At 48.0% G+C, this 21,824-nt stretch overlaps 1 protein-coding gene across 1 annotated transcript in view; it reads left to right on the top strand.

Annotated features, from left to right (window-relative positions):
* Positions 1–21,824, top strand: part of LOC113449994 (uncharacterized) — a 56,088-nt gene continuing 34,264 nt past the window's right edge. Inside the window, exons 1-2 of the mRNA XM_026721135.2 lie at positions 1–173; positions 20,239–21,510. Coding sequence (XP_026576920.1) covers positions 20,458–21,510 — 1,053 coding nt within the window. The 5' untranslated portion in view covers positions 1–173; positions 20,239–20,457. The remainder of the gene's footprint in view (positions 174–20,238; positions 21,511–21,824) is intronic.

Here is a 21,824-nt window from a genome sequence, read left to right on the forward strand (position 1 = left end):
ACGGAAGGGGAGGGCAGGCCGCGTCTTATCCGGAGGGGGCATTGCGCATTTCCTGGGATAGGAGAGTTCCCTTCCTGCGGCTCGCCCCCCTACCGACGCAGGCAAAGGAGACAGAGCTTCGGGATGGTCTGCTGGTCCCCAAAGAGTGTCCCGTCTTCTAGGGGAGAGGGAAGGTGAGTAACTCCAGTTTTCCTCTGGCCCAGGTACAACCTCACTCCCACGAGAAGGCGCGGGAAGGAATGCACGGGAAGGAATGCGCGCGCTGCAGACACCCGGCAAAAGAGACACTGAGCGCGCGAGCGCGCCAGGCAGGGCTCCCTTTCTCGCGTGCCCGTCCCCTTGGCCGGCTCGTTGCCCACGCGGAATCCCAAGCTTGCGACCGCCCAGCCGTGCCCCCCCTCCTTCCCTGAATCCGAGGGTGGGTGGGAAAGCCAGGAACCGGGACGCCTTTCCCGCCGCCTCGCCTTTCGTCCAATGGAGAAGAAACGGCGGCGCCTGCTCAATTTCCCTGCCCGTCAGTGTCGCGGGCGACGCTGCGCTCTCTCCTTTTTTTTCCGGTTTGGATCGGGAATCCAGCCTCTCCCACACGTCCTACCTTCCTCTCTCCCCCACCCCACCCCCTTACTTCGCAGGGGGCAACACGAGAATCTGACCATTGAGACCTTTCCTCACTGGAGGTTTTTAAAGAAGAGGCTGGACAGCCGTCTGTCTGAAACGATATAGGGTCTCTGGACCTGGAGTAGGGGGTTGGACTAGAAGACCTCGAAGGTCCCTTCCAGCTCTATTCTGATGTTTGAGAGCACGTGAAGCGTATCTGTGTGTGTGCTTGTGTGTGTATGCGTTTCTCTGTGTCTTTCTTAACTTGGACTCCTTTTCACGTGAGAGGAATTGCTAAGGTCGGGATATAACATACACACCCACCCACACCCACACACCCTGGTGTGGAGCTGATCAGAAGTTCATCCCAGAATTTGAGAGAGAGAGAGAGAGAGAGAGAGACTTTTTACCTGTGCAAAGGGGCTTCTTTGCCCATCTTGAAGTAAGAATCGGTAAGCAATGTAGGCAAAAGCAAAATGTCGGGCCTGCCACAACTTAAGACCTCTAAATAGAAACGATCTGTCAGGTCTGCTATCTTCAGCTTCTTTCGCTTGGCTGGCATCCTGCCATAAAAAAGGGGGAAGCAAAGGTGGGGTAGTGGGATGAGTAGACAAATGGGTGTGTGTGTGTGTGTATGAGAGAGAGAGACAGAGACAGAGACAGACAGACAGACAGACAGACTGACTGGGTGTGTGTGTATGTGTGTGTGGTGGGGGAGACAAGCTGACAAGAACCAGAGGGATAACTGGAATAAGCCGGTTGCCAGGGACACAGCCTGGGAGCAGAATGGGAAACTGCATCAAGAGGCGCCTAGCATCAGAGCTGTTTCCCAAAACATCGAAAAGGAATACTATTAGACACCAATGAACTGGTTTAGGTGGGAGGGCCAGGGAAAGAGGCAAAACTGGACTGGAACACTCAGATCTAACTTAATGTCAGACCTGCCCTGACCTAGACATTTATGAAAGAAAGATTCTGGATCCGATTAGATTGAATTGTTAGGTTCTTTTACTAAAGTTAAGTGCTTGCAACCTGCAACCTAGATCTGAATATTCCCACACAAAAGTTACATGGTCTGACACGATCCTTGGCTCCATTTGTTGAGAAAGATATAGTTTATTAGAGGCCAAGAATATTGCAGTACAGGTAGTCCTTGACCACAATTAATATTAAATGAGAAATTTGTTAAGAGCTTTGCCCCGTTTTATGACACGTTTTGCCCCGTTTGTTAAGCGAATCACTGTAGTTGTTAAATGAGTCACACTGTTATTAAGTGAATCTGGCTTTCCCTTTGACTTTGCTTGTCAGAAAGTCTCAAAAGGTAATCACATAACCCTCAAGCCACTGCAAGCATCATAGATAAGAACCATTTGTCAAGCATCTGAATGTAAATCACATGACCATGGGGATGCTGTAGTGGTCATAATTGTGAAAAGTGGCCATAAATTGCTTTTTTTCAATGCTATTACAACTTCGGTCATTAAACAAACGGTTGTAAATCAAGGACTACTGAGAATCATGCACCAAAATTCTTAAGTTCTAGTTTTCCCTCCTTTAACTCTCTCTCATTGTTCACCCCAGTGTAACCAATCAGGATCAGGCAAGATGTTTTCATAATGTTCAATCCAAGGGAAGTTTGGTATGCGGCTCCCCCATTTCTTCCAGCTGGGTGACCATGAGGCAAGAAATTCAGCATTTTCATTTTCAAACCATTCCTTCTCTCCACAATTCGTGGCAGTCTGTCACTGCCGAGCAGCATAGCGCAAGCAAGGAAAAGATGGCAGCTGACACAAAAAGCACTGATTTATTGTGTGTGTGGTGGGGGAGGTCAAATCTTTTTGTAGGGTACAGAAACAATTGATGCATGTGTTCAGAGAATTTCCCTGGGTTCCTTCCGAGCTGGGAAGCAATCAAGATGCAGAGGCTGGCTGCTTTTGGAAAAAAAGGTTTATTACAAAAAAAAAAAAATACAGACTGGCAAACCAGTGAGGTTTTTTTTTTTGCATCATTTGGAGTTCTTTGTGTAAGACATGAGATCACAAGAGTTGTATAAGTTTTATAAGTTTTATCACCCTTGAGAAACAGGAAACACAGGTGTGAAGTCAGAGGGCCTTAGAAAATATTTAGGCTGTTATCTCCCTCATCAGGAAAAGTCTTCCGGGCTGGCAGAGGTGCTAAATTCCAACGGCTTTTAAATGTTAATTGGCTCCAGCAACAGATTCCTGCCTGTCAGTGATCTATTGCCTTAAAGGAAGCATATTTGTTTTGACCCGGTGATGGGTTTCTCCGATTCCAGATCAGGGGGCTGTTAAAAAGAGGCAGATTCAAAGACTTTTTAACTTTTATCACATGCGTCAGTACACAGGATAGTCCGTAAATTAATGATCAGTTAAAATAGATTGATCGCTTGTGAAGTTTGAACAAGAGAAAAAAATGTTTTTACATAATATTCCACAAGTGACCAATGTATGGTTTACGATGATACTCTTTTTCCAGTTAGATTTGTGTCTTTTTTGCCCATTGCAAGTGTATTCAGAAGTTGTGGTAGCTTCACCACTGGAAGCTTTCAAGAAGAGATTGCCCTGCCATCTGTCAGAAATGGCGTAGAGCAGGGGTTTCAAACTCAATTTCATTGAGGGCCACATCAGGGCTGTGATTGACCTGGATGGGGCATGGCTGACTGGTGGGGTGTGGCCAGCTTGACGCCATTCCCCAAGTGTTGGCATGTTTCCTTTTCGCATTAGGTAGACTGGGACGAAGCTGGTCTGATCTTTCCTCTTTGTACTGGGTAGACTGAGCCAAAGCTATGCTGGTCTGATCTTTTCTCTTCGTACTGGGTACACTGGGCCGAAGCTACACTGGTCTGATCGTTCCTCTTCACATTGGGTAAATCAGAATGGCCCCATGGGCCGGATCCAAACACAACGTGGGCTAGGTCAGTCTGCGGGCCTTGAATTTATCACCCCTGGTGTAGAATCTCCTGCTTGGGTGAGGGAGGTGGGTTGGGGATGGGGTTGGAATAGATGACCTGCAAGGTCCCTTCCAATTCTGTTATTCTTTTAGTACGAAGTGGAGCTAATTCTGTTATTCAGGACAATAGCTCTCTGTTTGTAGTTACTGAAAAAGCCAGCTCTCACACATAATCAAAGAAATAGCCTTGGATAAGAAAGGGGGAAAGGGTTCCGACCGATGCCCTAATTAAATCATAAGCCTCAGGCCAAGCTTCAGAAAAAATCCAGTTATTTATTAGGAGTTTCATGCTGACACGGACCAGGTGGAGCCAACTCTGACTTCACTTAATTCGTGCTTTGGCTCTGACCCTGTTTCCCCCTCCCCCCAAGATATGTCATCAGTCATATTCCCCAACGAAAGCAATTTTGAGGGTAGTAGAAGTCACTCCCTCTATACACTGGGTTTCTATGGAGATGACCTTGATGGAATGTGGTTTCTATGGAGATGACCTGGCTGGAATGTGCTTTGATTGAAATGCAAGCTTCTTGATGGAGCTGTGAGGTTCGATTCCCCATCCCTCTTACCTAGGGCAATTTGAGAGCAGATCAGGGATGCTTCATGGAGTTGACCTATGCTTTCTTAAAGATAAAAAAGTGGGTCAGACTTGGATAGTGTTACCTTTTAAAATGCTAATAATGAAGCCTGAAATTTGAGGCCACACCTTCCTACTTTGGAGACTACCCATGTTGAAAAACTAACCGTGATGGAATGTGTAGGGGACGGAAGGTGTGGGATATCAGGAGAATTGGGGGTGGGGGAAGTTGGTAGTACCACTGGAGCTTCCCAGGGAAGAGGTAGCACATTCCGGAGAGGAGCAGGAACAGGTAGTTGCTATAGGGAGTCCTTAACCTACAACCAACTGGTGTGTGTGGTGTGTGTGTATGTGTGTAGTTCTTGGTGTTCTCTGAGCTTGCTTGTTTTCTTGAACAATCTCTTTGGTTGGGGTGTTTACTGCTGGCTCTTTGGCAGTTCTTAATCAAGAAACTGTCAAAGAGCCATCAGTAAGCAGCTCAACCAAAGAATCTCCCAAGACTGCCTCTATCCACCCACCCAGACAGGCAAGTCACCAGAATATAAGCTGATAGCAATCACCACTCTTTATTAGCACTGATGATGTTACCTAGTTGGGTAATGAAACGTCGGCAAGAAAACAAGCAAGCTCAGAGAGCACCAAGTACCCCTCATTTCATCCCTGAACTACAAATATTCTCCTTTATTACTACAACCAATCGATTAATGACTGTTTGTAGTTACAGCCACTCCTGGAAAAAGGGGACTTTGGACCATTTTTTGACACTTATGGCTGTTGCAACATCCCCATTATCACATGATCAAAATTTGGGCCCTCAGTAACTGGCACGTATTTATGAGTTGCCCTGTCCCAAGGTGTGACATGATCCCTATTTATATCCTTCCCAGCTGGTGTCTGACAAGCCTACTCCTTGAGTGGGGGGGCAGATTGACCTAACAACTGCATGCTTCATTTAACAATTGCAGCTTAACAACTGTGGCACAACACCGCCCCCTCCCTCCCCCATAAAACAGGGTGTAACTCACTTAACTCTTTTGCTTAGCCACAGGAGATTTGGGCTCAACTGTGGTTGTAAGTCGAGGACTACCTGTATTGCTGATGCTCCCCTCCCCACATGTCCTTCAACTGCACATCCTGTCTCAACTAGCAGAGATTTTTGCTCATAGTGTTGAGGGAATTATTTGTTTAGCAGAGTGATGGCGTTCAGGAAAAAACTGTCCTTGTGTCTAGTTGTTCTGGTGTGCAGTGCTCTATAGCGTTGTTTTGAGGAAAGGAGTTGAAACAGTTTATGTCCAGGATGTGAGGAGTCTGTAAATATTTTCATAGCCTAGTGACAATTAGGTTGTTTCAGGTATTTGGTAGTATCTGGTTCTGTTTTGTTGGACGTCTTTTGGCTTGAAAATGCTCTTCAGCAGTGGTCCCCAATCTTTTGGGTATCAGGAACCTGTTCCATGGAGAGAGGTTCTTCCGTGGATTGGAGGGGCTGTGGTTTTGCACGCTGCCTATATCCCATGGGTGGGGTTTCACTTGTTTGCAAGGCCTCATGCCAATCCACGGACCAAGGGTCAGGGACCCCTGTTCTATAGGTAGTCCTTGACCCAAGACCATTCATTCAGTAAACTGTTTGAAGTAATACGACAGTGGTGAACAAATGATGGTTATGGCTGGTCTTTGGAGTTCTGGCCGGCCCAGCAATTCTGGTCCTATGACTTTGTTCTAGGTACTGGGAAACTGGTTCATGCTTACAACTAGTTGCGGTTCCTTGCGATTGCACATTCACAAATTGTAACCTACGATGGAAATCTAATAGGGAAGCTGTCAGGGGAGGTTGCAAGTTGCTGGGATATGTTTCCCCACCTGCACACACTCCCTCAGCCCCTTTGGTATTTACACTGGCACTCCGAGACCGTTGCTAGTTATAGCAATAGCACTTAGACTTATATATCACTTCACAGTGCTTTACAACATTCTCTAAGTGGTTTTAGAGTCAGCATATTTCCCCGCAAAATCTGGGCCCTCACTTTACCAAACTTGGAAAGATGGAAGGCTGAGTCAATCTTGAACCAGTCAGGATTAAAGGAATCGAACTCCTGGCAATGGGAGCAGAATTATCCTGCAGTGCTGTATTCTAATCATTTTGCCACCACAGCTCTTTACAGCTAGTGTAGGGGGTCCCTAACCCCCGGTCTATGGGCTAGCACTGGTCTGTGGCCTACCAGAAACTGGTCCATGCAAATAAGTGAAATCCCATCTGTGGGATGCAGGCAGCACATGAAATCTTGCCCCCACTGGTCGGAGGAAAAACCTTTCCACAGAACCAATTTCTGGTGCTCGAAAGATTGGAGGCTGCTGAGCTAGGGGATCTAGTGTGCTCTTCTTGAGCTGTGTCTTTCACTCCCCCCACACACTTTCATGGCACCTTTTCAACCTGCTTTGTTCCTCTTGTACACCTCCATGCAGCCTCATTACCCTCCTCTCATGGACTCCCTTGCACTTTCATCCATCCTTGCACCATGCCTCTTCCCCGCTGTGGTGGTCTCTCATGAAAAGAAGACACTACGCAAAGTTGTCTTGGGATGAGAGTGCAGAGCGAACTCCGAAACCCTCTTTTATTAGAAGCAATCTTTGTTAATGTAGCAATTTTGATAACGTCCTATCACAAACGCATTACATCACACAACATGCACTGATCATTCGCATAAAGCATACAAGGCTGCAAAGTTTAAGTTTGCTACAGTTCTGGTTAGAAATGGCAACAATTTGTCCTTGCTCCGTGTTCCAGCCAACCACCTGAAGGCTCCGTTGTCCTAGCACGTACACAAAGAACAAAGAATCATAGTTCCTACATCTCCCCTATTTTTCCTTTTTAAAAGACAGGGAGTGTTTTAGTCCCAATAACAGTCTTTGTCAGGCGCGTAGGCAAGAGTGCTGTGCATGCTGATGTTATCCTCGGCGTTTGTGATTTCTTCAACCATCACAAACATCTGTCCTCGTCTGGGTCGTCACAGGTTGGCTCTCCTATCTCATCTTCAGATGGCAGTGGTTCATATGTGTTAGTTATTTGTTGATTCCAGAGAGCCATTACCTGCGCAGTGGCTTTTTTCTCAGCCAAGAGGGATAAACTGTTAGAAATAGTGCGTACAAAGATGGGTAATACAGAAAGCAATACAACACATCCCGCAGCAATCATACCAATGAGCGCTACAATAGCTTGTAAACCAGGCAATTTTGGGAACCAGGATCCAAACATGTCTCTAAAATCAAGACCATTCCATGTTTGTACGGGTACATGCGCAACCTTGATCATTCTATCAGTAATTTGTTGGATAACTTTTCCGCTATCATCTACCTCAATACAACAATTACTAAGGTTAAATTTTCCACACACTCCTCCTTCTTTGGCAAGAAGATAATCTAGAGCCAAGCGATTTTGCCTAGTATAAGTTCGTGAGAGCGCGCTTTCTTTAGCTAATTTTTTGAGTGCTACAACTGTTTCATTGGTTATAATTTCTTTTCCTGTAGATAAGATCTCTGCCAGCTGTGTGAGCCGCAGGTAACTCCTGCAGCGTCCGTTAGGACCTTGACCTTTGCTGATGGCAAGGCAAGCATCAAAGCATACTGAGGTGTTGGTACCCCCCCGAGTGACATTATGGGTTATGTACCCATTTTTTGTTTGACTGGTAGAGAACATTCCTGCAAGATCACAACTGGAGCCACCTTTGTATGCATAGACATATAGGGATGCTGTAATGGGTCCCACTGCCTTGGGCTCATAGCACTGAATGCCTTCGGCAGTGTAACATCGCGCATATTGAGTTTTGTTATGCAGACAAGGGGAGACCGTCGTGGAGTTGCACTCAGGCTTCAAGGTATGATAGATCAGGGTGGATTGGGTTTTTGTTCCGCTGCGAGTGGTTTTGATGCAGGCGTCGCAGGAGGATGGGGTGGCTGTCGTATCGGCAGGAACGATGTGGAAACCCAGGAGGAAAATGATGAATGCAGCGGGCAGCTTCATGATGCTGATGTAGGCAAGGCTGGTTTGGGTAGAAAAGGCCTCACTTGTCATCCCGGGACCCAGGTGGTGGCGTTGTTGTAGGAAACAGATGCGTACCCTCGTCCCCAGGTTATAAGTTCAGCTGGCCCATGCCATGTGGGATCTGGCAACTGTCGAAAGTAGACTGGAGGTCTAGGAGCATCCTTAGATGGAGAGCAAAAGTTTCTAGAGGCGGCAGAAGAAACAGGTGTGCCAGACTCATTCAGGAAATTTGGTGTAAATAAGCATAAGTTAAGCTTGTTTTGCAGCGTGGGTAGCCCTGGGGTGAGTTTCCCCATTGAGTTTTGAACTTTGTCAAGAGCATTCTTTAGGGTCAGATTGGCTCTTTCTACTATGGCCTGCCCTTGAGAATTGTATGGAATGCCAATTCTCCCTCAAGCTGCTCGGATCATCCAGAGAGTGGGAGGTGCTCCAGTCTGCGTCTGTGTAGGCTGGGCTTAATCATTAGGGAACGCTCCGCCCTCTGTCACATGGTCCCTTGTAGCCTCCCAGTTTATGCCCAGCCTTTGCAGAGTTAGGCTGTGTGTTTTGATTGTGCTTCCCACGCTTTGGCTGATTCAAGCAGGATAATATTTCAGTTCAGGTTTGATTTAAGCTTATTATTTCCTTAGCCTCTGCGCATCTGGGGGTGTCTTGAGACTTAGGGGTGTGCGTTTTTCGCCCCCAGGGGGCTGGGCGGGCAGCTTAGCAGCACTTAGTGCTAACACCCCCCCCGCCCCCCCACCCCGCTCTCTGCCGTTTCTTTTTTTCCTGCCTTGCTGTCCTGGTGCCTTTCTAAGGTCTGGAGCCTTTTTTATTCTGGTTTTCCCCCCACTAACGCCAATTTCAGCGTCCTCGCCCTCGTGGCTTGCAGGATGCACCCACCCTGAGCCGCCCGCTTTACCTTTCACTTTCGATTTCCAGGCGGCCGCCATTTTGGGCGCCGCCTCGTGGCTGGGCGACATTTTGCAGGCCTCCTATTGCTGCGACGTTCTGCTGGCCCTAGGCTTAGGCTCCCTGGCCTAGTAGGGCTTATCTCTCTATCTCCCTCTCCCAGAGGGGAAAAAGAAAGCTGTTCTTTACTCTTTACTCTGTTAATGGTTGGTGTAAGTGTTGGCTTCTGCAGCAGATCTCAGGGTGGGGAATTAGAAAAGCAGCCACTCCCTCCCTGAGGGGGGGCAAGCTGCCTGAGGCCTTGTATTGCTGGCGTTGATTTGGCTGATTGGCTTCTCTTCCTTTTACCAACTGCCAGGTTGTTATTCAGTCTAATACAGAATATCTTCATATTTCCTTACATTGGTAATCCAATCTCATTCAATTGGCATTTTTTCTCTCTCAGATTTGCTTAGAGAGACCTAGCTTCCATCACTGTCGCTGCAGTGTGTTTTCCTGGATCCTTATCCTGGTGGGATATAATTGTACATTAAAAGTCTATATCTGTGGCAGTTTAAAAAAAATTTTTTTTAAACCCCCCCCCCCCACTTTTTTGGTCATATTTTCAGATTATTCATTGCAAATTCCAAAAGGGGGCGCGGGCCAGTTTCTGGATACCCGGCCTTACCCAGGTCGTATCCTAGGCGTGCCAACCGCCTGTACACACATATATGTATATATATTTCTATATATTCATTTTGATACTTCTGTTGTTTTACCATGGCAGATGATAACCCTAACTCCCGCCATTCTTTGAAGGCGAAATCTAAGTCCCATCATGTGTGCAGACAGGCTAAGGAAACCTCCCAGGAGACTTCTAAGGCCTCTCAAAGGGACGCCTTAAGGCGTCATAAGGCACTAGAGAGGGAGTTCGATAGGCGCTCTAGGGTGACTCAACCATCACCCCCAGCTGCCCCTTCTACTTCCAGGCACCCCCCCCCTCCAGTTTGTTCCCCTCTCTCCAGGCATAGCTCATCCCAGGAGTTTCACGACCCTGGACCAGCTACCAGCCGGATGCCTGAAGCAACCTTCACTCCCACGGCCGCTGGCCTGAGACAGGAGGACCCACCCACGATCGAGATGCCTGAGTACATGAGAACTCGGATGGAGCAGGCTATTCGACAGGGGATAGCTCAAGGCATGCAGCAGATGGCCGGATCAAGCCTTCCTCAGACGGTTCCCGCGCAAGAACCGGTGCCAACTAGGTCCATGCCCGCCCTGGACCCTGCTCCTGGTCAGGTACCCTCCCGGGGGGCCAGCCCTCTTCCAGAAAGGGAACCGGAGGAGGGAATGGAAATTTTAGACCAATACAGGGGAGGAACCGGAGGACGCAATGTTCAAACAGCCCGTGGTGGCCAAGGATGTGATTCCCGCTCCTCCCATTTTCCACGATCTGGTTTCCAACCAACTGGGTTTTACGGGGGCTCCTCCGGCCCCATCCACACAGGATAAGAGGTTCTTTAACCTCGAACCGGGTTTCTGCTCCCTCCTCAATAGCCCGGAGGTGGACGAGCCCATTGTTGGTCTCGCCTCTTCCTCCTCCCCGAGTGACCCCCTGGAGGCCCTCAAACCCGAGGATAGGAGGTCTGAATTGGCCTTGCGGCAGGCTCATCTAGCCGACGCCTGGGCAATTAGATTGGCCACCGCAGCCTCCTCCTTTACCAGGTCCTCTATCCGGTGGCTCCGTCAACTGAAGGCCCACATCCCTCCATCCAATACACGGGCGCTGCAGGACATAGCCAAAATCACAGCGGCGGCAGAGTTCTCAGCTGACGCCACGTACCATTCGGTTAAATTCGCCTCCCGGGCATTAGCGTCCCAGGTCACTGCCCGCCGCCTGCCCTGGCTCAAACCATGGCAGGCGGACGTGAAGAGCAAGGTCAAGCTGGCCTCCGCCCCCATTAAAGGGGAGAAGCTCTTTGGGCCGGCCCTGGACCCTCTCTTGGCCGAAACTAGGGGAAAGAAGAAATTCCTTCCTCCTCTTTTTCGGAGGCCTGACTCCCGAGCCCCTCAGCCCTTTCGAAGAGGATCCTCCCGGTCCTTCTACCAGTCCCCCTTCCCCCAGGTACCCGAGACCTCCCTCGTATAGAGCATCATATTCCCAGGATCGTTCCGACCCGAGCGATCGAAATAGGAGGGGCGGAGGATTTAAGCGTCCCTTCAGGGGTTCCGGGGAGACCCTTCCGGCGCTCCAAATGAATCCTGTTTTTTCCCCCATTGGTGGTCGGCTGAGGCATTTCGCCGACCTGTGGGATTCTACCACTTCCGACAAATGGGTCAGGGACTCCATCAGGTTTGGACTCGCTCTGGAGTTCAACTCTCAACCTCCTGAGTTCTTCATGTCATCTCCCCCTCTAGGGACCCCTCCAAACGCAAATTAATGGATGCGGCCATCCATCACTTACTCTCCATCCAGGCCATCCAGCCAGTTCCCCCTCTCAGCGAGGGCAGGGTTTCTATTCCCACCTCTTCGTGGTTCCCAAGTCCTCGGGGGATGGAGGGCTATCCTGGACCTCAAACGGCTCAACCGCTTCCTAAACCCCCGCAAATTCAAAATGCACACCCTCCAATCCATTTTGCAGGGTACCAGGCAAGGAGATTGGCTATCTTCTATAGACCTCTCTGAGGCATACCTCCACATCCCAATTCGGCCTTCACACTCTAAATTCCTTAGATTCTGTTACAGTCACCACCATTTTCAGTATGTGGCCCTTCCCTTTGGGTTAGCCTCAGCTCCCAGAGTTTTCACTAAGATCCTCGCGGCCCTGGCAGCTCACTTAAGGGACTGCCCAGTCCGTCTCCACTGCTATCTGGATGATATCCTCATCCTGTCCCATTCACAATCCCAAGCAGAGCTGGACACCAAGACTACTCTCTCCGCCCTCCACGCCCATGGTTTCCTGGTCAACCAAAAAGAGCCAACTGGTCCCTTCTACCCAAATTGCCCACTTGGGGGCCATCATTGACACGGTGCAGGAAAAAGTGTTCCTTTCCCGGAAAGGCTCCAGAGTATTCGAAATTCAATTCAGGTTATTCGCTGATCAAAGAGGGCTTCTCTGTTAGATTTATCTAAATTACTGGGAAAAATGGTTTCATGCATCTCTATTATTCCTTGGGCCCGTCTTCATACCAGGTCCCTGCAGTGGCTCCTGCTTCCGTTTCAAAGGTCCGGCAGAAGCAACTCAAAATCCTCCATCAAGGTACCTCCAAAGGTCCTCTCGTCTCTCCTCTGGTGGACCAACCCTGCCATCAACAGGGGTCATCTCTTCAAAGATCCCCAGTGTCTCGTCATCACCACAGATGCCAGCCTGAGCGGCTGGGGCACTCACTTCCAGTCCCTTACAACACAGGGCAAATGGTCCCATGCAGAGCGGGCCTGCAGCATAAACTGGCTGGAGCTCCACGCCATCTACCTGGCCCTGCGCCACTTCCTGCCTCAGGTACGTGGGCGGCACGTCCTTATTCTCACGGACAATGTTACCGCCAAGGCCCATGTCAACAGGCAAGGCGGGACCCAGTCTATTCGGTTGATGAGAGAGGCCGAGAGACTCTGCCATTGGGCAGAGCGTCACCTCCTCTCGATCAAAGCAGAACACATTTCGGGGCCTCAAACACCCAGCGGACTGGTTAAGCAGGGCCACCGTGGACCAGTCCGAGTGGCGCATTCATCCCTCCCTTTTCAGGGAGGCTACCATGATCTTCAGTCTCCCGTTAGTGGACCTCTTTGCATCCCCCTGCAACACCCAGCTCCCTCAGTTCTTCTCCAGATTCCCTTCCTCCGGGGCCGAGAATCACGACGCACTTCGCTGTCCGTGGCCCCCCAGACTCCTGTATGCCTTCCCCCCGTTAGCTTTGCTTCCCAGGGTCATTCAGAAACTGATCCAGGAGAAGGCAGATCTGATTTTGGTGGCCCCCTATTAGCCCAGGCGACCATGGTTTGCAGACCTCCGCAACCTCTCGGTGTCTCCCCGTGGAGAATCCCTCTGGACAGGATCTCCCTGTCTCAGGGGCCCATTCAACATCCGGAGCCCCAATGGCTCCAACTAACCGTGTGGAGGTTGAGCGGGAAAAGTTGAGGAAGGATAATTTATCTGACCAGGTCATTAACACGATCCTGGCCGCCAGACGGCCTTCAACCAATCGGATATACGATGCCACCTGGGTCAGCTTCTGCAGGTGGTGCCATTCATCCATGGTCAACCCGCTCTTGCCTTCGGTGGCCCAGATTCTGAATTTTCTCCAGGATGGGCTCAAAAAAGGTCTCTCACCTAATACCCTGAGACGCCAGGTAGCGGCCCTCTCAACTGTCATCTCCGGCGACAATCTGGGTCCCCTCTCTCACCATCCCCGTATCAGGGCCTTCCTAAGGGGGCTACTAACCTCCGTCCCCTGTTGTGCACCGGTTCCCACTTGGGACCTTAACAAGGTCCTGGTGGCCCTCACCAGACCTCCTTTCGAACCCATTAGAGAATCCTCTCTCCAAATTTTGACCTTTAAGGTAGTTTTCCTGGTGGCAATTACCTCGGCTCGCCGAATTTCAGAGATTGCTGCCCTTTCGGTGAGAAAGGACCTCTGTATCTTCCATTCCGATCGGGTGGTTCTACGCCCCGACCCGACCTTCTTTCCCAAGGTTAATTCAGCCTTCCACAGGGCTCAGGAGCTTACACTCCCGAACTTTTGTCCCAATCCTTCGGGAAAGGGAGAAACGATGGCACACCCTAGATGTCAGGCAGGCCCTCCGCATATACATTAACCGCACACAACCCTTTAGAAGGTCAGAGTCTTTATTTCTCTCCTTCCAGCCCAAGTCCTTAGGCCACAAGGTGTCCCCTTCCACCATCGGGCGATGGATCAGAGCCACCATCGCCAAGGCTTATTCGTCTCAGGCCTTGCCAGTTCCCAGTGGGGTTACGGCGCATTCCACCAGGAGTGCGGCCACTCTCTGCGGCCTGGGCCACCCAGGCTCCAATCTCAGACATCTGTCGGGCCGCCACTTGGGCTTCCCCTCCCCTTTCATTAGGCACTATAAGATTGACATCTTTGCGTCAGCTGAGGCCTCGTTTGGTAGACGAGTCCTCCAGCGGGTCATCGAGGACCCAGGGAGCTCCCACCCCAGACGGATTCCCTCCCGTAGGACAGCCAAGCTTTGGTATGTCCCACTCTCTGGATGATCCGAGCAGCTCGAGGAGAATGGGCGTTGGTCTTACCTGACACGCCATTTCTAGTCGAGCTGCGAGGATCATCCAGCCCCACCCTTTTTAATTTTTCCGTCTGGGGGAACCTTGTTTCAGCCAATGATACTTTAGGTCTAGTTAGATGAGAGTTAGACGACTTTCCTCCTCTCTCGACTTCGCATAAACTGGGAGGCTACAAGGGACCATGTGACAGAGGGCGGAGCATTCCCTAATGATTAAGCCCAGCCTACACACACGCAGACTGGAGCACCTCCCACTCTCTGGATGATCCTCGCAGCTCGACTAGAAATGGCGTGTCAGGTAAGACCAACGCCCAATTTGTGCAAAATGCCCCATTGTTTACAAAAGGTAGCAAAGTTGGTACTAGTATAGGTGGGGCCATTATCAGTTTTAATTCCGAGGGCTTTCCCAGGCACGCAAATGACCGGATGCAGTGGTTAATGACATGTTTTGTGGTCTCTCCTCTTTGCAGGGAGGCCATGATGAACCCTGAGTATGTGTCCACTGAAACATGGATATATTTCCATGGTGCAAAAGGCGCATACTGGGTTACATCCATTTGCCAAATTTGGCAGGCTTTTAAGTCTCTGGGATTTACTCCCATTGGCAGGGCAAGGGCTTGCTTGCTGCAAGTAGGGCATTGTTGAATAATTGCAGCAGCCTCTTGGGCGGTGATTTGGAATTCCTTCATAGGAGCCCTTTTATTTTGATGAAAATAGTTATGACTGTCCCAAGGGGTTAGGGGAGAAAGAGAGAAAGCGGATAGAATAATAGCAGCGGATGCGGCTAAAGCCGTTGCATCGGCTCTGTCATTTCCTTCTTGTAATGGCCTGGGAAATGGTTGATGACTTCGTATATGAGCAACAAAGAAAGGGTGGGAGCGGGTTGAGATGAGTTGCTGAAGCAAAATGAATTTAGTAAGAAGGTCATTGTCCAGAGTGGGGGAGAGATATGCATTGGAGATATTCTTTACTATAAAAGTGACATAAAGACTGTCCAATATTAAATTGAAAGGTTGATCGGGAAAATGTTGAAAGGCCAATATAGGAGCAGCAAGTTCTGCCCTTTGGGCAGACGATTGTGGCTGAGTAACTTCGGTGCGCCATTGCCCTTCTGAAAACCAGGCACAGGCACCATATTGCTTCCCTCCATCTGCATATATAGTGATTGCAGAGGGAATGGGGGCTGTGGATTCTATTAATTGCCAATTAAAAGGAACCAGCTTAAGTAAATTAAGCCAGTCATCTGCAGGGAGATGGCAGGAAATAGTCACCGGCCATTCTCCCATTACAATTTGTAATGACTCTGAATTCAATAGCATTACCTCCCAATCGAACAATGACATAGGGACATATAGTACAGAGGGTTCAATAGCCATTAGGGCTTTTTAACGTTGATGCCCTTTGTGAATAAGTATAGAGAAGAGCAAAGGTTTGGGGTTAATGGATTTACGAGGGGTATGAGGCAGATGTATCCATTCTAGGACGAGAAGTTTAGAGAGACTTTGAGCAAGAATTGCAGTAGGTAGCTGAGGTGTATTGAGCAAGATTAAGGAAATAGGAGCATTGTTGTGACATCGGTCGACCCACTTTTTCTGCATAATATGCTGAATGTCCTGGGTGATTTTCAATTGATGATCTGTAAGGGAAATTTTATCCCCTGGAGTGGTTTCTCCCTTTAATGCATCAAACAGTGGGCTGAGCATGTATGTAGTGATGCCAAAATAGGGACGGGTCCAATTAATAGCCCCTAAATATTGTTGTAATTGTACGAGGGATGGGGTGCGGGGCAGGGCTAATACTGGTAAAACTGGTGCCGAATAAGCCTGCATTAGCTTATGTCCTAGATATTGAAAAGGATGTCGTGTTTGAACCTTTTCCGGGGCTATGTGTAAACCACCTTGGTGTAGCAAGGTGATAAGGTTGTCCAGGTTAGCGGCAACTGTGCCTTCCGGACCGGGGGCACCTATGAGAATGTCATCCATATAGTGGTAGACTAGAAATTGTGGGCATTGTGTTCTATAGGGCTGAAGGATTTGATTAACATAGTATTGGCACATTGTAGGGCTGTTGAGCATGCCTTGAGGCAATACCTTCCATTGATACCGTTTAGTGGGATGAGAATTGTTAGGTTGGGGAATAGTAAAGGCAAAGAGCTTGCGGTCTTCTGCATGAAGGGGGATAGATAAGAAACAGTCCTTGAGGTCAATGACAATGACGTCATAGTTAGTGGGAATAAGGTTGGGATTAGGTAAGCCATATTGGAGTGAGCCCATGGGTTGTATGATGGAGTTGACAGCGCTTAAATCGTGCAAAAAGTGCCATTTTCCAGATTTTTTTCTTTATAACAAACACTGGAGTGTTGTATGGGCTAAGTGACGGCTCGATATGATCATATTGTAATTGTTCGGCTGTTAATTGCTGCAATGCAAGCAATTTATTTGCTGGCAACGGCCATTGATCAACCCAAACAGGAACGTCCATGGTTAAGGTCAAGCGAGGGGAAGAGGGTGAGTCATTCTAGCTGCAATTTAGCGCTAAATTGAGAGAGTAAGTACCTTCCCCACAAATTCGTGTGAAGGGGGAGGATGACAGGCTTTATTTGTGCAGTCCCTGTGAGGTTTTCAGAAGTCACAGGGAGCCAAAACTTACTGATGTGAGCCATTTGAATCCCTCCTACACCTCTTACCGATGGGGAGGTGTCTGTTTCCCAGTCTGTAGGCCACTCGTCAGAGCATATCACCGAGACGTCAGCACCAGAGGCCAGAAGACCGGTGAAGCGGCGACCCTTGATTAAAGCCAAGAGTGTGGGCTTAGTTTCGGTGATAGATCTAGTGAGGGCAAGCACATCAGAGGGAAGTTGCGGTACCATGATCATTTTTGCTACGACGTCACCCTTTTGTAACTTCGTTGGAAGAGTGGATAGCACAGAAAGGTTAATGGCTGAGAGTTTTGAGGAAGGATAAAGCAGATCGGGAAGCACAGAGATTCCTTTGAGGAGGGCATGAGGGTGAGATTGTATAAGAGCAGTTTTATCGGAGGAGAAGGAGGCAGAAGGAGGAAGCTGTGTACCGACAAAGAGTGGTAGATGGGGAAAGGATATGAACACATCTTCTGCCACTGATAATTCATACACAGTGGATGATATATGGGCAGCCTTGGGAGAGGGGCTAGCTGCCGGCCCCTCTACTCATTTCCCGAGGGTTCAGTTTTTGATTGACATTGATTAGCCCAATGATAGCCTTTCTTACATTTCGGGCAGACTGTTTTTGGTCGAACATCTCTACTGGCGGAGAGCTTTGCTGCCCCCCCTCCGGGGGCTCAACATTGTGATTTAAAATGGCTGGGCTTCCCACAATTGTAACAATTACCAGATGGCTTATTACCTCTGGTGATAGCTGCAGCCATCATTTCAGAAGTGTGTTGGTGTGTTCCTACCACCCTGCAGGCTTGTAGGAATTGGGCTAGAGTGGCATCTGGAGAATTAATCAAGGGAGTAAGCAAGGTTTTACAGTCTGCATTAGCGTTCTCATATGCCAATTTAAGAAGAATTTCCTGCCGAGCCACCTCATTTGTAATTTGCCTTTGTAGGGCCGTTTGGAGGCATTCAATAAAATCGGCATAGGGTTCATTGGAATTTTGTAGAATTTTTGCAAAAGATTGTGCGGAGGTATGAGGGTCATCCAAGCGAGAGAGAGCAAGCAGAGTGGCTTGTGCAGAAAGTTTAAGAGCATTAATAGGGCTATTATATTGAGCTGTGGGAGCAGCAAAGGCACCCTCTCCTGCCAGTTCATTTGCGGTAATATTTGGATTTTGAGCTGCCAATAGGCGACAGTGATGGAGAAACTCCGATTGCCATACAACAAATTGAGTCCCTGTTAGAGTCATGTGAAAAAGGCTATGCCAATCAGCTGGGATCATTATATGGGTGTTAGCCATCATTCTAAATAATCCCATCGTAAACGGAGCCTGAATACCATACATTTGTACAGCTTGTTTGATATCATTGATTGATTTAACAGGGATGGGATCCTAGTGCAGGACGTTTTGTTCCTGCGCATTCTGCGCATAAACCAACGCGGAACGCCGATGGGCAGTCAGTGTGATCTAACTCGCCAGTTCTAACTCCCGCAGCGATGGCGGCATGAAACGCGCCCATAGGAGGGGGTAAGGCAGGAGAGGAAGGCACAGAAGGGAGAGCAAGAGAAGAAGAAGAGGGATTGGGTGAGGGGGGGGTCAGGAGAAGGGGGGGAGGTTTACCGACCTCATTTGCCTCCGGGGGCCGTTGGTTTAAGAGACACAGGCGCCACAGCGGGGGCAAGAGTTGTACAGCAGGATTCACATAGGGAGGGGATCCAGAAAGGGGGCCAAGTAGGGGTTGCTCTAGAGAGGAGAGAGCCTCAAAAACCACCCTCCAAGCAATTAATATAGACGAAGGCGCCCTAGGACTTGCGTGAAGGTATTTTCCAATCTCCTTCCATACTGTAGTTTTGATACTGCCTTTAGCCGGATAAGAAGGGCAGTGTTGCCAAATGTATTCTAGGAGTTCCTCAATAGAGGTTTTTGTGAGGGGGGCACGAAGGGAGCCCCCCCCTTTTAAAGGTAAAATTTTTTCGTTTGGTCAATTCTCTGATTTCCTGAATGTGAGCTGCCTGCTCCTTAGAGAATCTACCACCCATACTCACGAGGGATCCGTTGTCGCCAGCGATTCAAGCGGATGGGGTGCACCAAGTCTATTTCAGACTATGAGAATGGGTGTGCCAAAGACGTATCACTTTTGAGTGGATCACATCGGGGTCACCAGTTGTGGTGGTCTCTCATGAAAAGAAGACACTACGCAAAGTTGTCGGGATGAGAGCGCAGAGAGAACTCTGAAACCCTCTTTTATTAGAAGCAATCTTTGTTAACGTAGCAATTTTGTTAACGTCCTATCACAAACGCATTACATCACACAACATGCGCTGATCATTCGCATAAAGCATACAAGGCTGCAAAGTTTAAGTTTGCTACAGTTCTGGTTAGAAATGGCAACAATTTGTCCTTGCTCCGTGTTCCAGCCAACCACCAGAAGGCTCCGTTGTCCTAGCACGTACACAAAGAACAAAGAATCATAGTTCCCACAAATCATCTTTAACAGTACTGAGGCATCTTTGTTACATACACACATTTCCATACATTTCTAATTATTCATATACATTTCTATATCTTATTCTAATCTCTACAATTCTTATTCCTATTGTCCATCCATTCATACCAATTTTCCCAAACCGTATAATACTCCGAGTCTTCCTTGCCTTTTAACTCTAGGGTGAGTTTATCCATTTCCACACAGTCTAAGATCTTTTGAATTACTAGACGTCCTGATGGTATAGTATCCTTTTTTCCAACATTGTGCGAGTGCGATTCTCACTGATGTGCTTATATGCAAGATCATGTATTTTATCTTTTTATTGTATTTCCCCTTAATTATCCCTAAAAGGAACAATTCTGGCTTCAATTCTATTTGACATTTTGTAATTTCGTACAACCATTTTTGTATTTTAATGCAATACTTTTTAACTTCAGGGCATAGCCACCATTAGTGAAAGAAGGTACTTTGTCCCTGGTTGCATTTCCAACAACTTGGGTTCAGATTCGGGTACATTTTTGCCAACCTTGTTGGGGCCAAATGCCAACGATAAACATCTTACATTGATTTTCCTTGTATGCAGCAGACTTTGTGATTGTATAGTTTTTATTCCAATTTTTTTCCCAATCTTCAAGCTCAATATTACGTCTGAAATTTTTGACCTATGCTATTATGGGTCCTTTTACTATTTCTTCTTCCATGTCGAATTTTAGTAAATAGTTACATATTCTTGATATTAATTTCTCTTCTGTGCCTAAATTGCCAACATTTTTTGACCAGACACATTTTCTTTCTTTTTTTCTCTTCAGCAGGCTGGAAGAATCCTCTTCATCTCTCTTCTGGAGGATATCTGTTCATGGGGAGAACATAAGTTCCAAAAAATAAGCACGTTAAAGTTGCTAAGTTCCGAAAAATTAGCAAAAGGTGACAAGGATGGCTTCTTGAGGAATCTGACTTCCTAGTAGTTTCTAAGCTGGTTGCTTCTTTTTTCCGCATTTCCAAAACCAGAAGTCTAAATTATAGTGGAAATGGAGAAGTGTCTACCTTCTGTTGGGACAGTGAAGAAATTCCTAAATTGCTCACCATCCTGGAGGGACCGCATGGATCTAAGTGGAACGGTGGTAAGGCCCCAGTGCTGGGAAGTCTGGCAACAGGTCCTCCTGCCGACTCCACAGCACAAAGAGACAGATGCAACCCCTCCCAAGACAATGCTGGACGATATTCAGATTTGTGTGGTTTCCTCTGAAAATTCTTCTGAATCCCTTAAAGAGAAGGAGGACAACACTGAAGGGATGGTTGGAATTGATTGTTTGATTACTATTGAAGAAGAAATTGAGGTCCAAGGGAAGTCCTCACCAGAATCTAGGATTGAGCTCAGAGATGATATCAAGATTTGCACCGTGCCTGAATTACAAGACAAGGCCCCACTTATTACAAGACGAGGTTCCAAAGATGGAGGGAGGACTAAGGACTTCACAAAAGCTGTTAAAAATAGAGGCCTCTCCAAGGTTGAAAAGGCCACTCAGACTGAAGTCACCCAGATGGAGATGGCTAAGATCTGTGAGGGCTATATTCAGAAAGCAGAAGGATCCAAGGACATCTTATGGGGCAATTGCCAGGCCAATGTGGTTTCCCAAAACAAACCAAGAGATTCTGAAGAAGGGATGATCCATTTGACAGAACCTGACGGAATAGGAGAACCTGAAGAGGCAGCTTGTGATAATCTCACATCTGGAGACAAGGGAAACGAGGAGGAAGAAGAGAGAGGCATCTTGAAAGAAGAAGGTATTGCCATGGAGAGGGCCCGCCAGAGTTTCCGCTGGTACTGTTACCCAGAAGCCGAGGGACCTCGAAAAGCTTACGGGCAGCTATTGGACCTTTGCCACCATTGGTTGAAACCAGAGAGCCGTAGTAAGGAACAGATTCTAGAATTGCTGGTCCTGGAACAATTTTTGGCTATCTTGCCCAAAGAAATACAGAGTTGGGTATGGCAGCAACACCCAGAAAATTGTGAGCAGGCTGTTGACTTGGTGGAAAACTTTCTGACAGGACTGTCTTTGCTTGAGAGACATGGGAAAAAGGTAAGGGATCTTAAAGGCCATTGGCTGAGGCAGAGCATCTTAATATTGATCCTCTTGCCTCAATAGTTTAGAGCGTCATGGTGTTAGAATCACTATTTGAGGTTGATAAACAATCTATCCATGAGGAAAGGGATTTCCCAAAGACCGAAGATCACATCTTTAGTTTTTCAGATTGAGGAACTCTGGAGAAGCAGGAATTTATATAAGGAAGCTTGGATTGCTATTGGATCGTTTAGGTCACCTGACTCTTTGGAGTTCTTCAGTGTTCCCCAGTGATGTACCTTTCAGAACTCATTCATCTTTTAACAGAGTTG

The sequence above is a fragment of the Pseudonaja textilis genome, chromosome Z (genome assembly GCF_049901715.1).
Source record: "Pseudonaja textilis isolate UNSWEBS1 chromosome Z, rPseTex1.2, whole genome shotgun sequence".
NCBI classification, from domain to species: domain Eukaryota; kingdom Metazoa; phylum Chordata; class Lepidosauria; order Squamata; family Elapidae; genus Pseudonaja; species Pseudonaja textilis.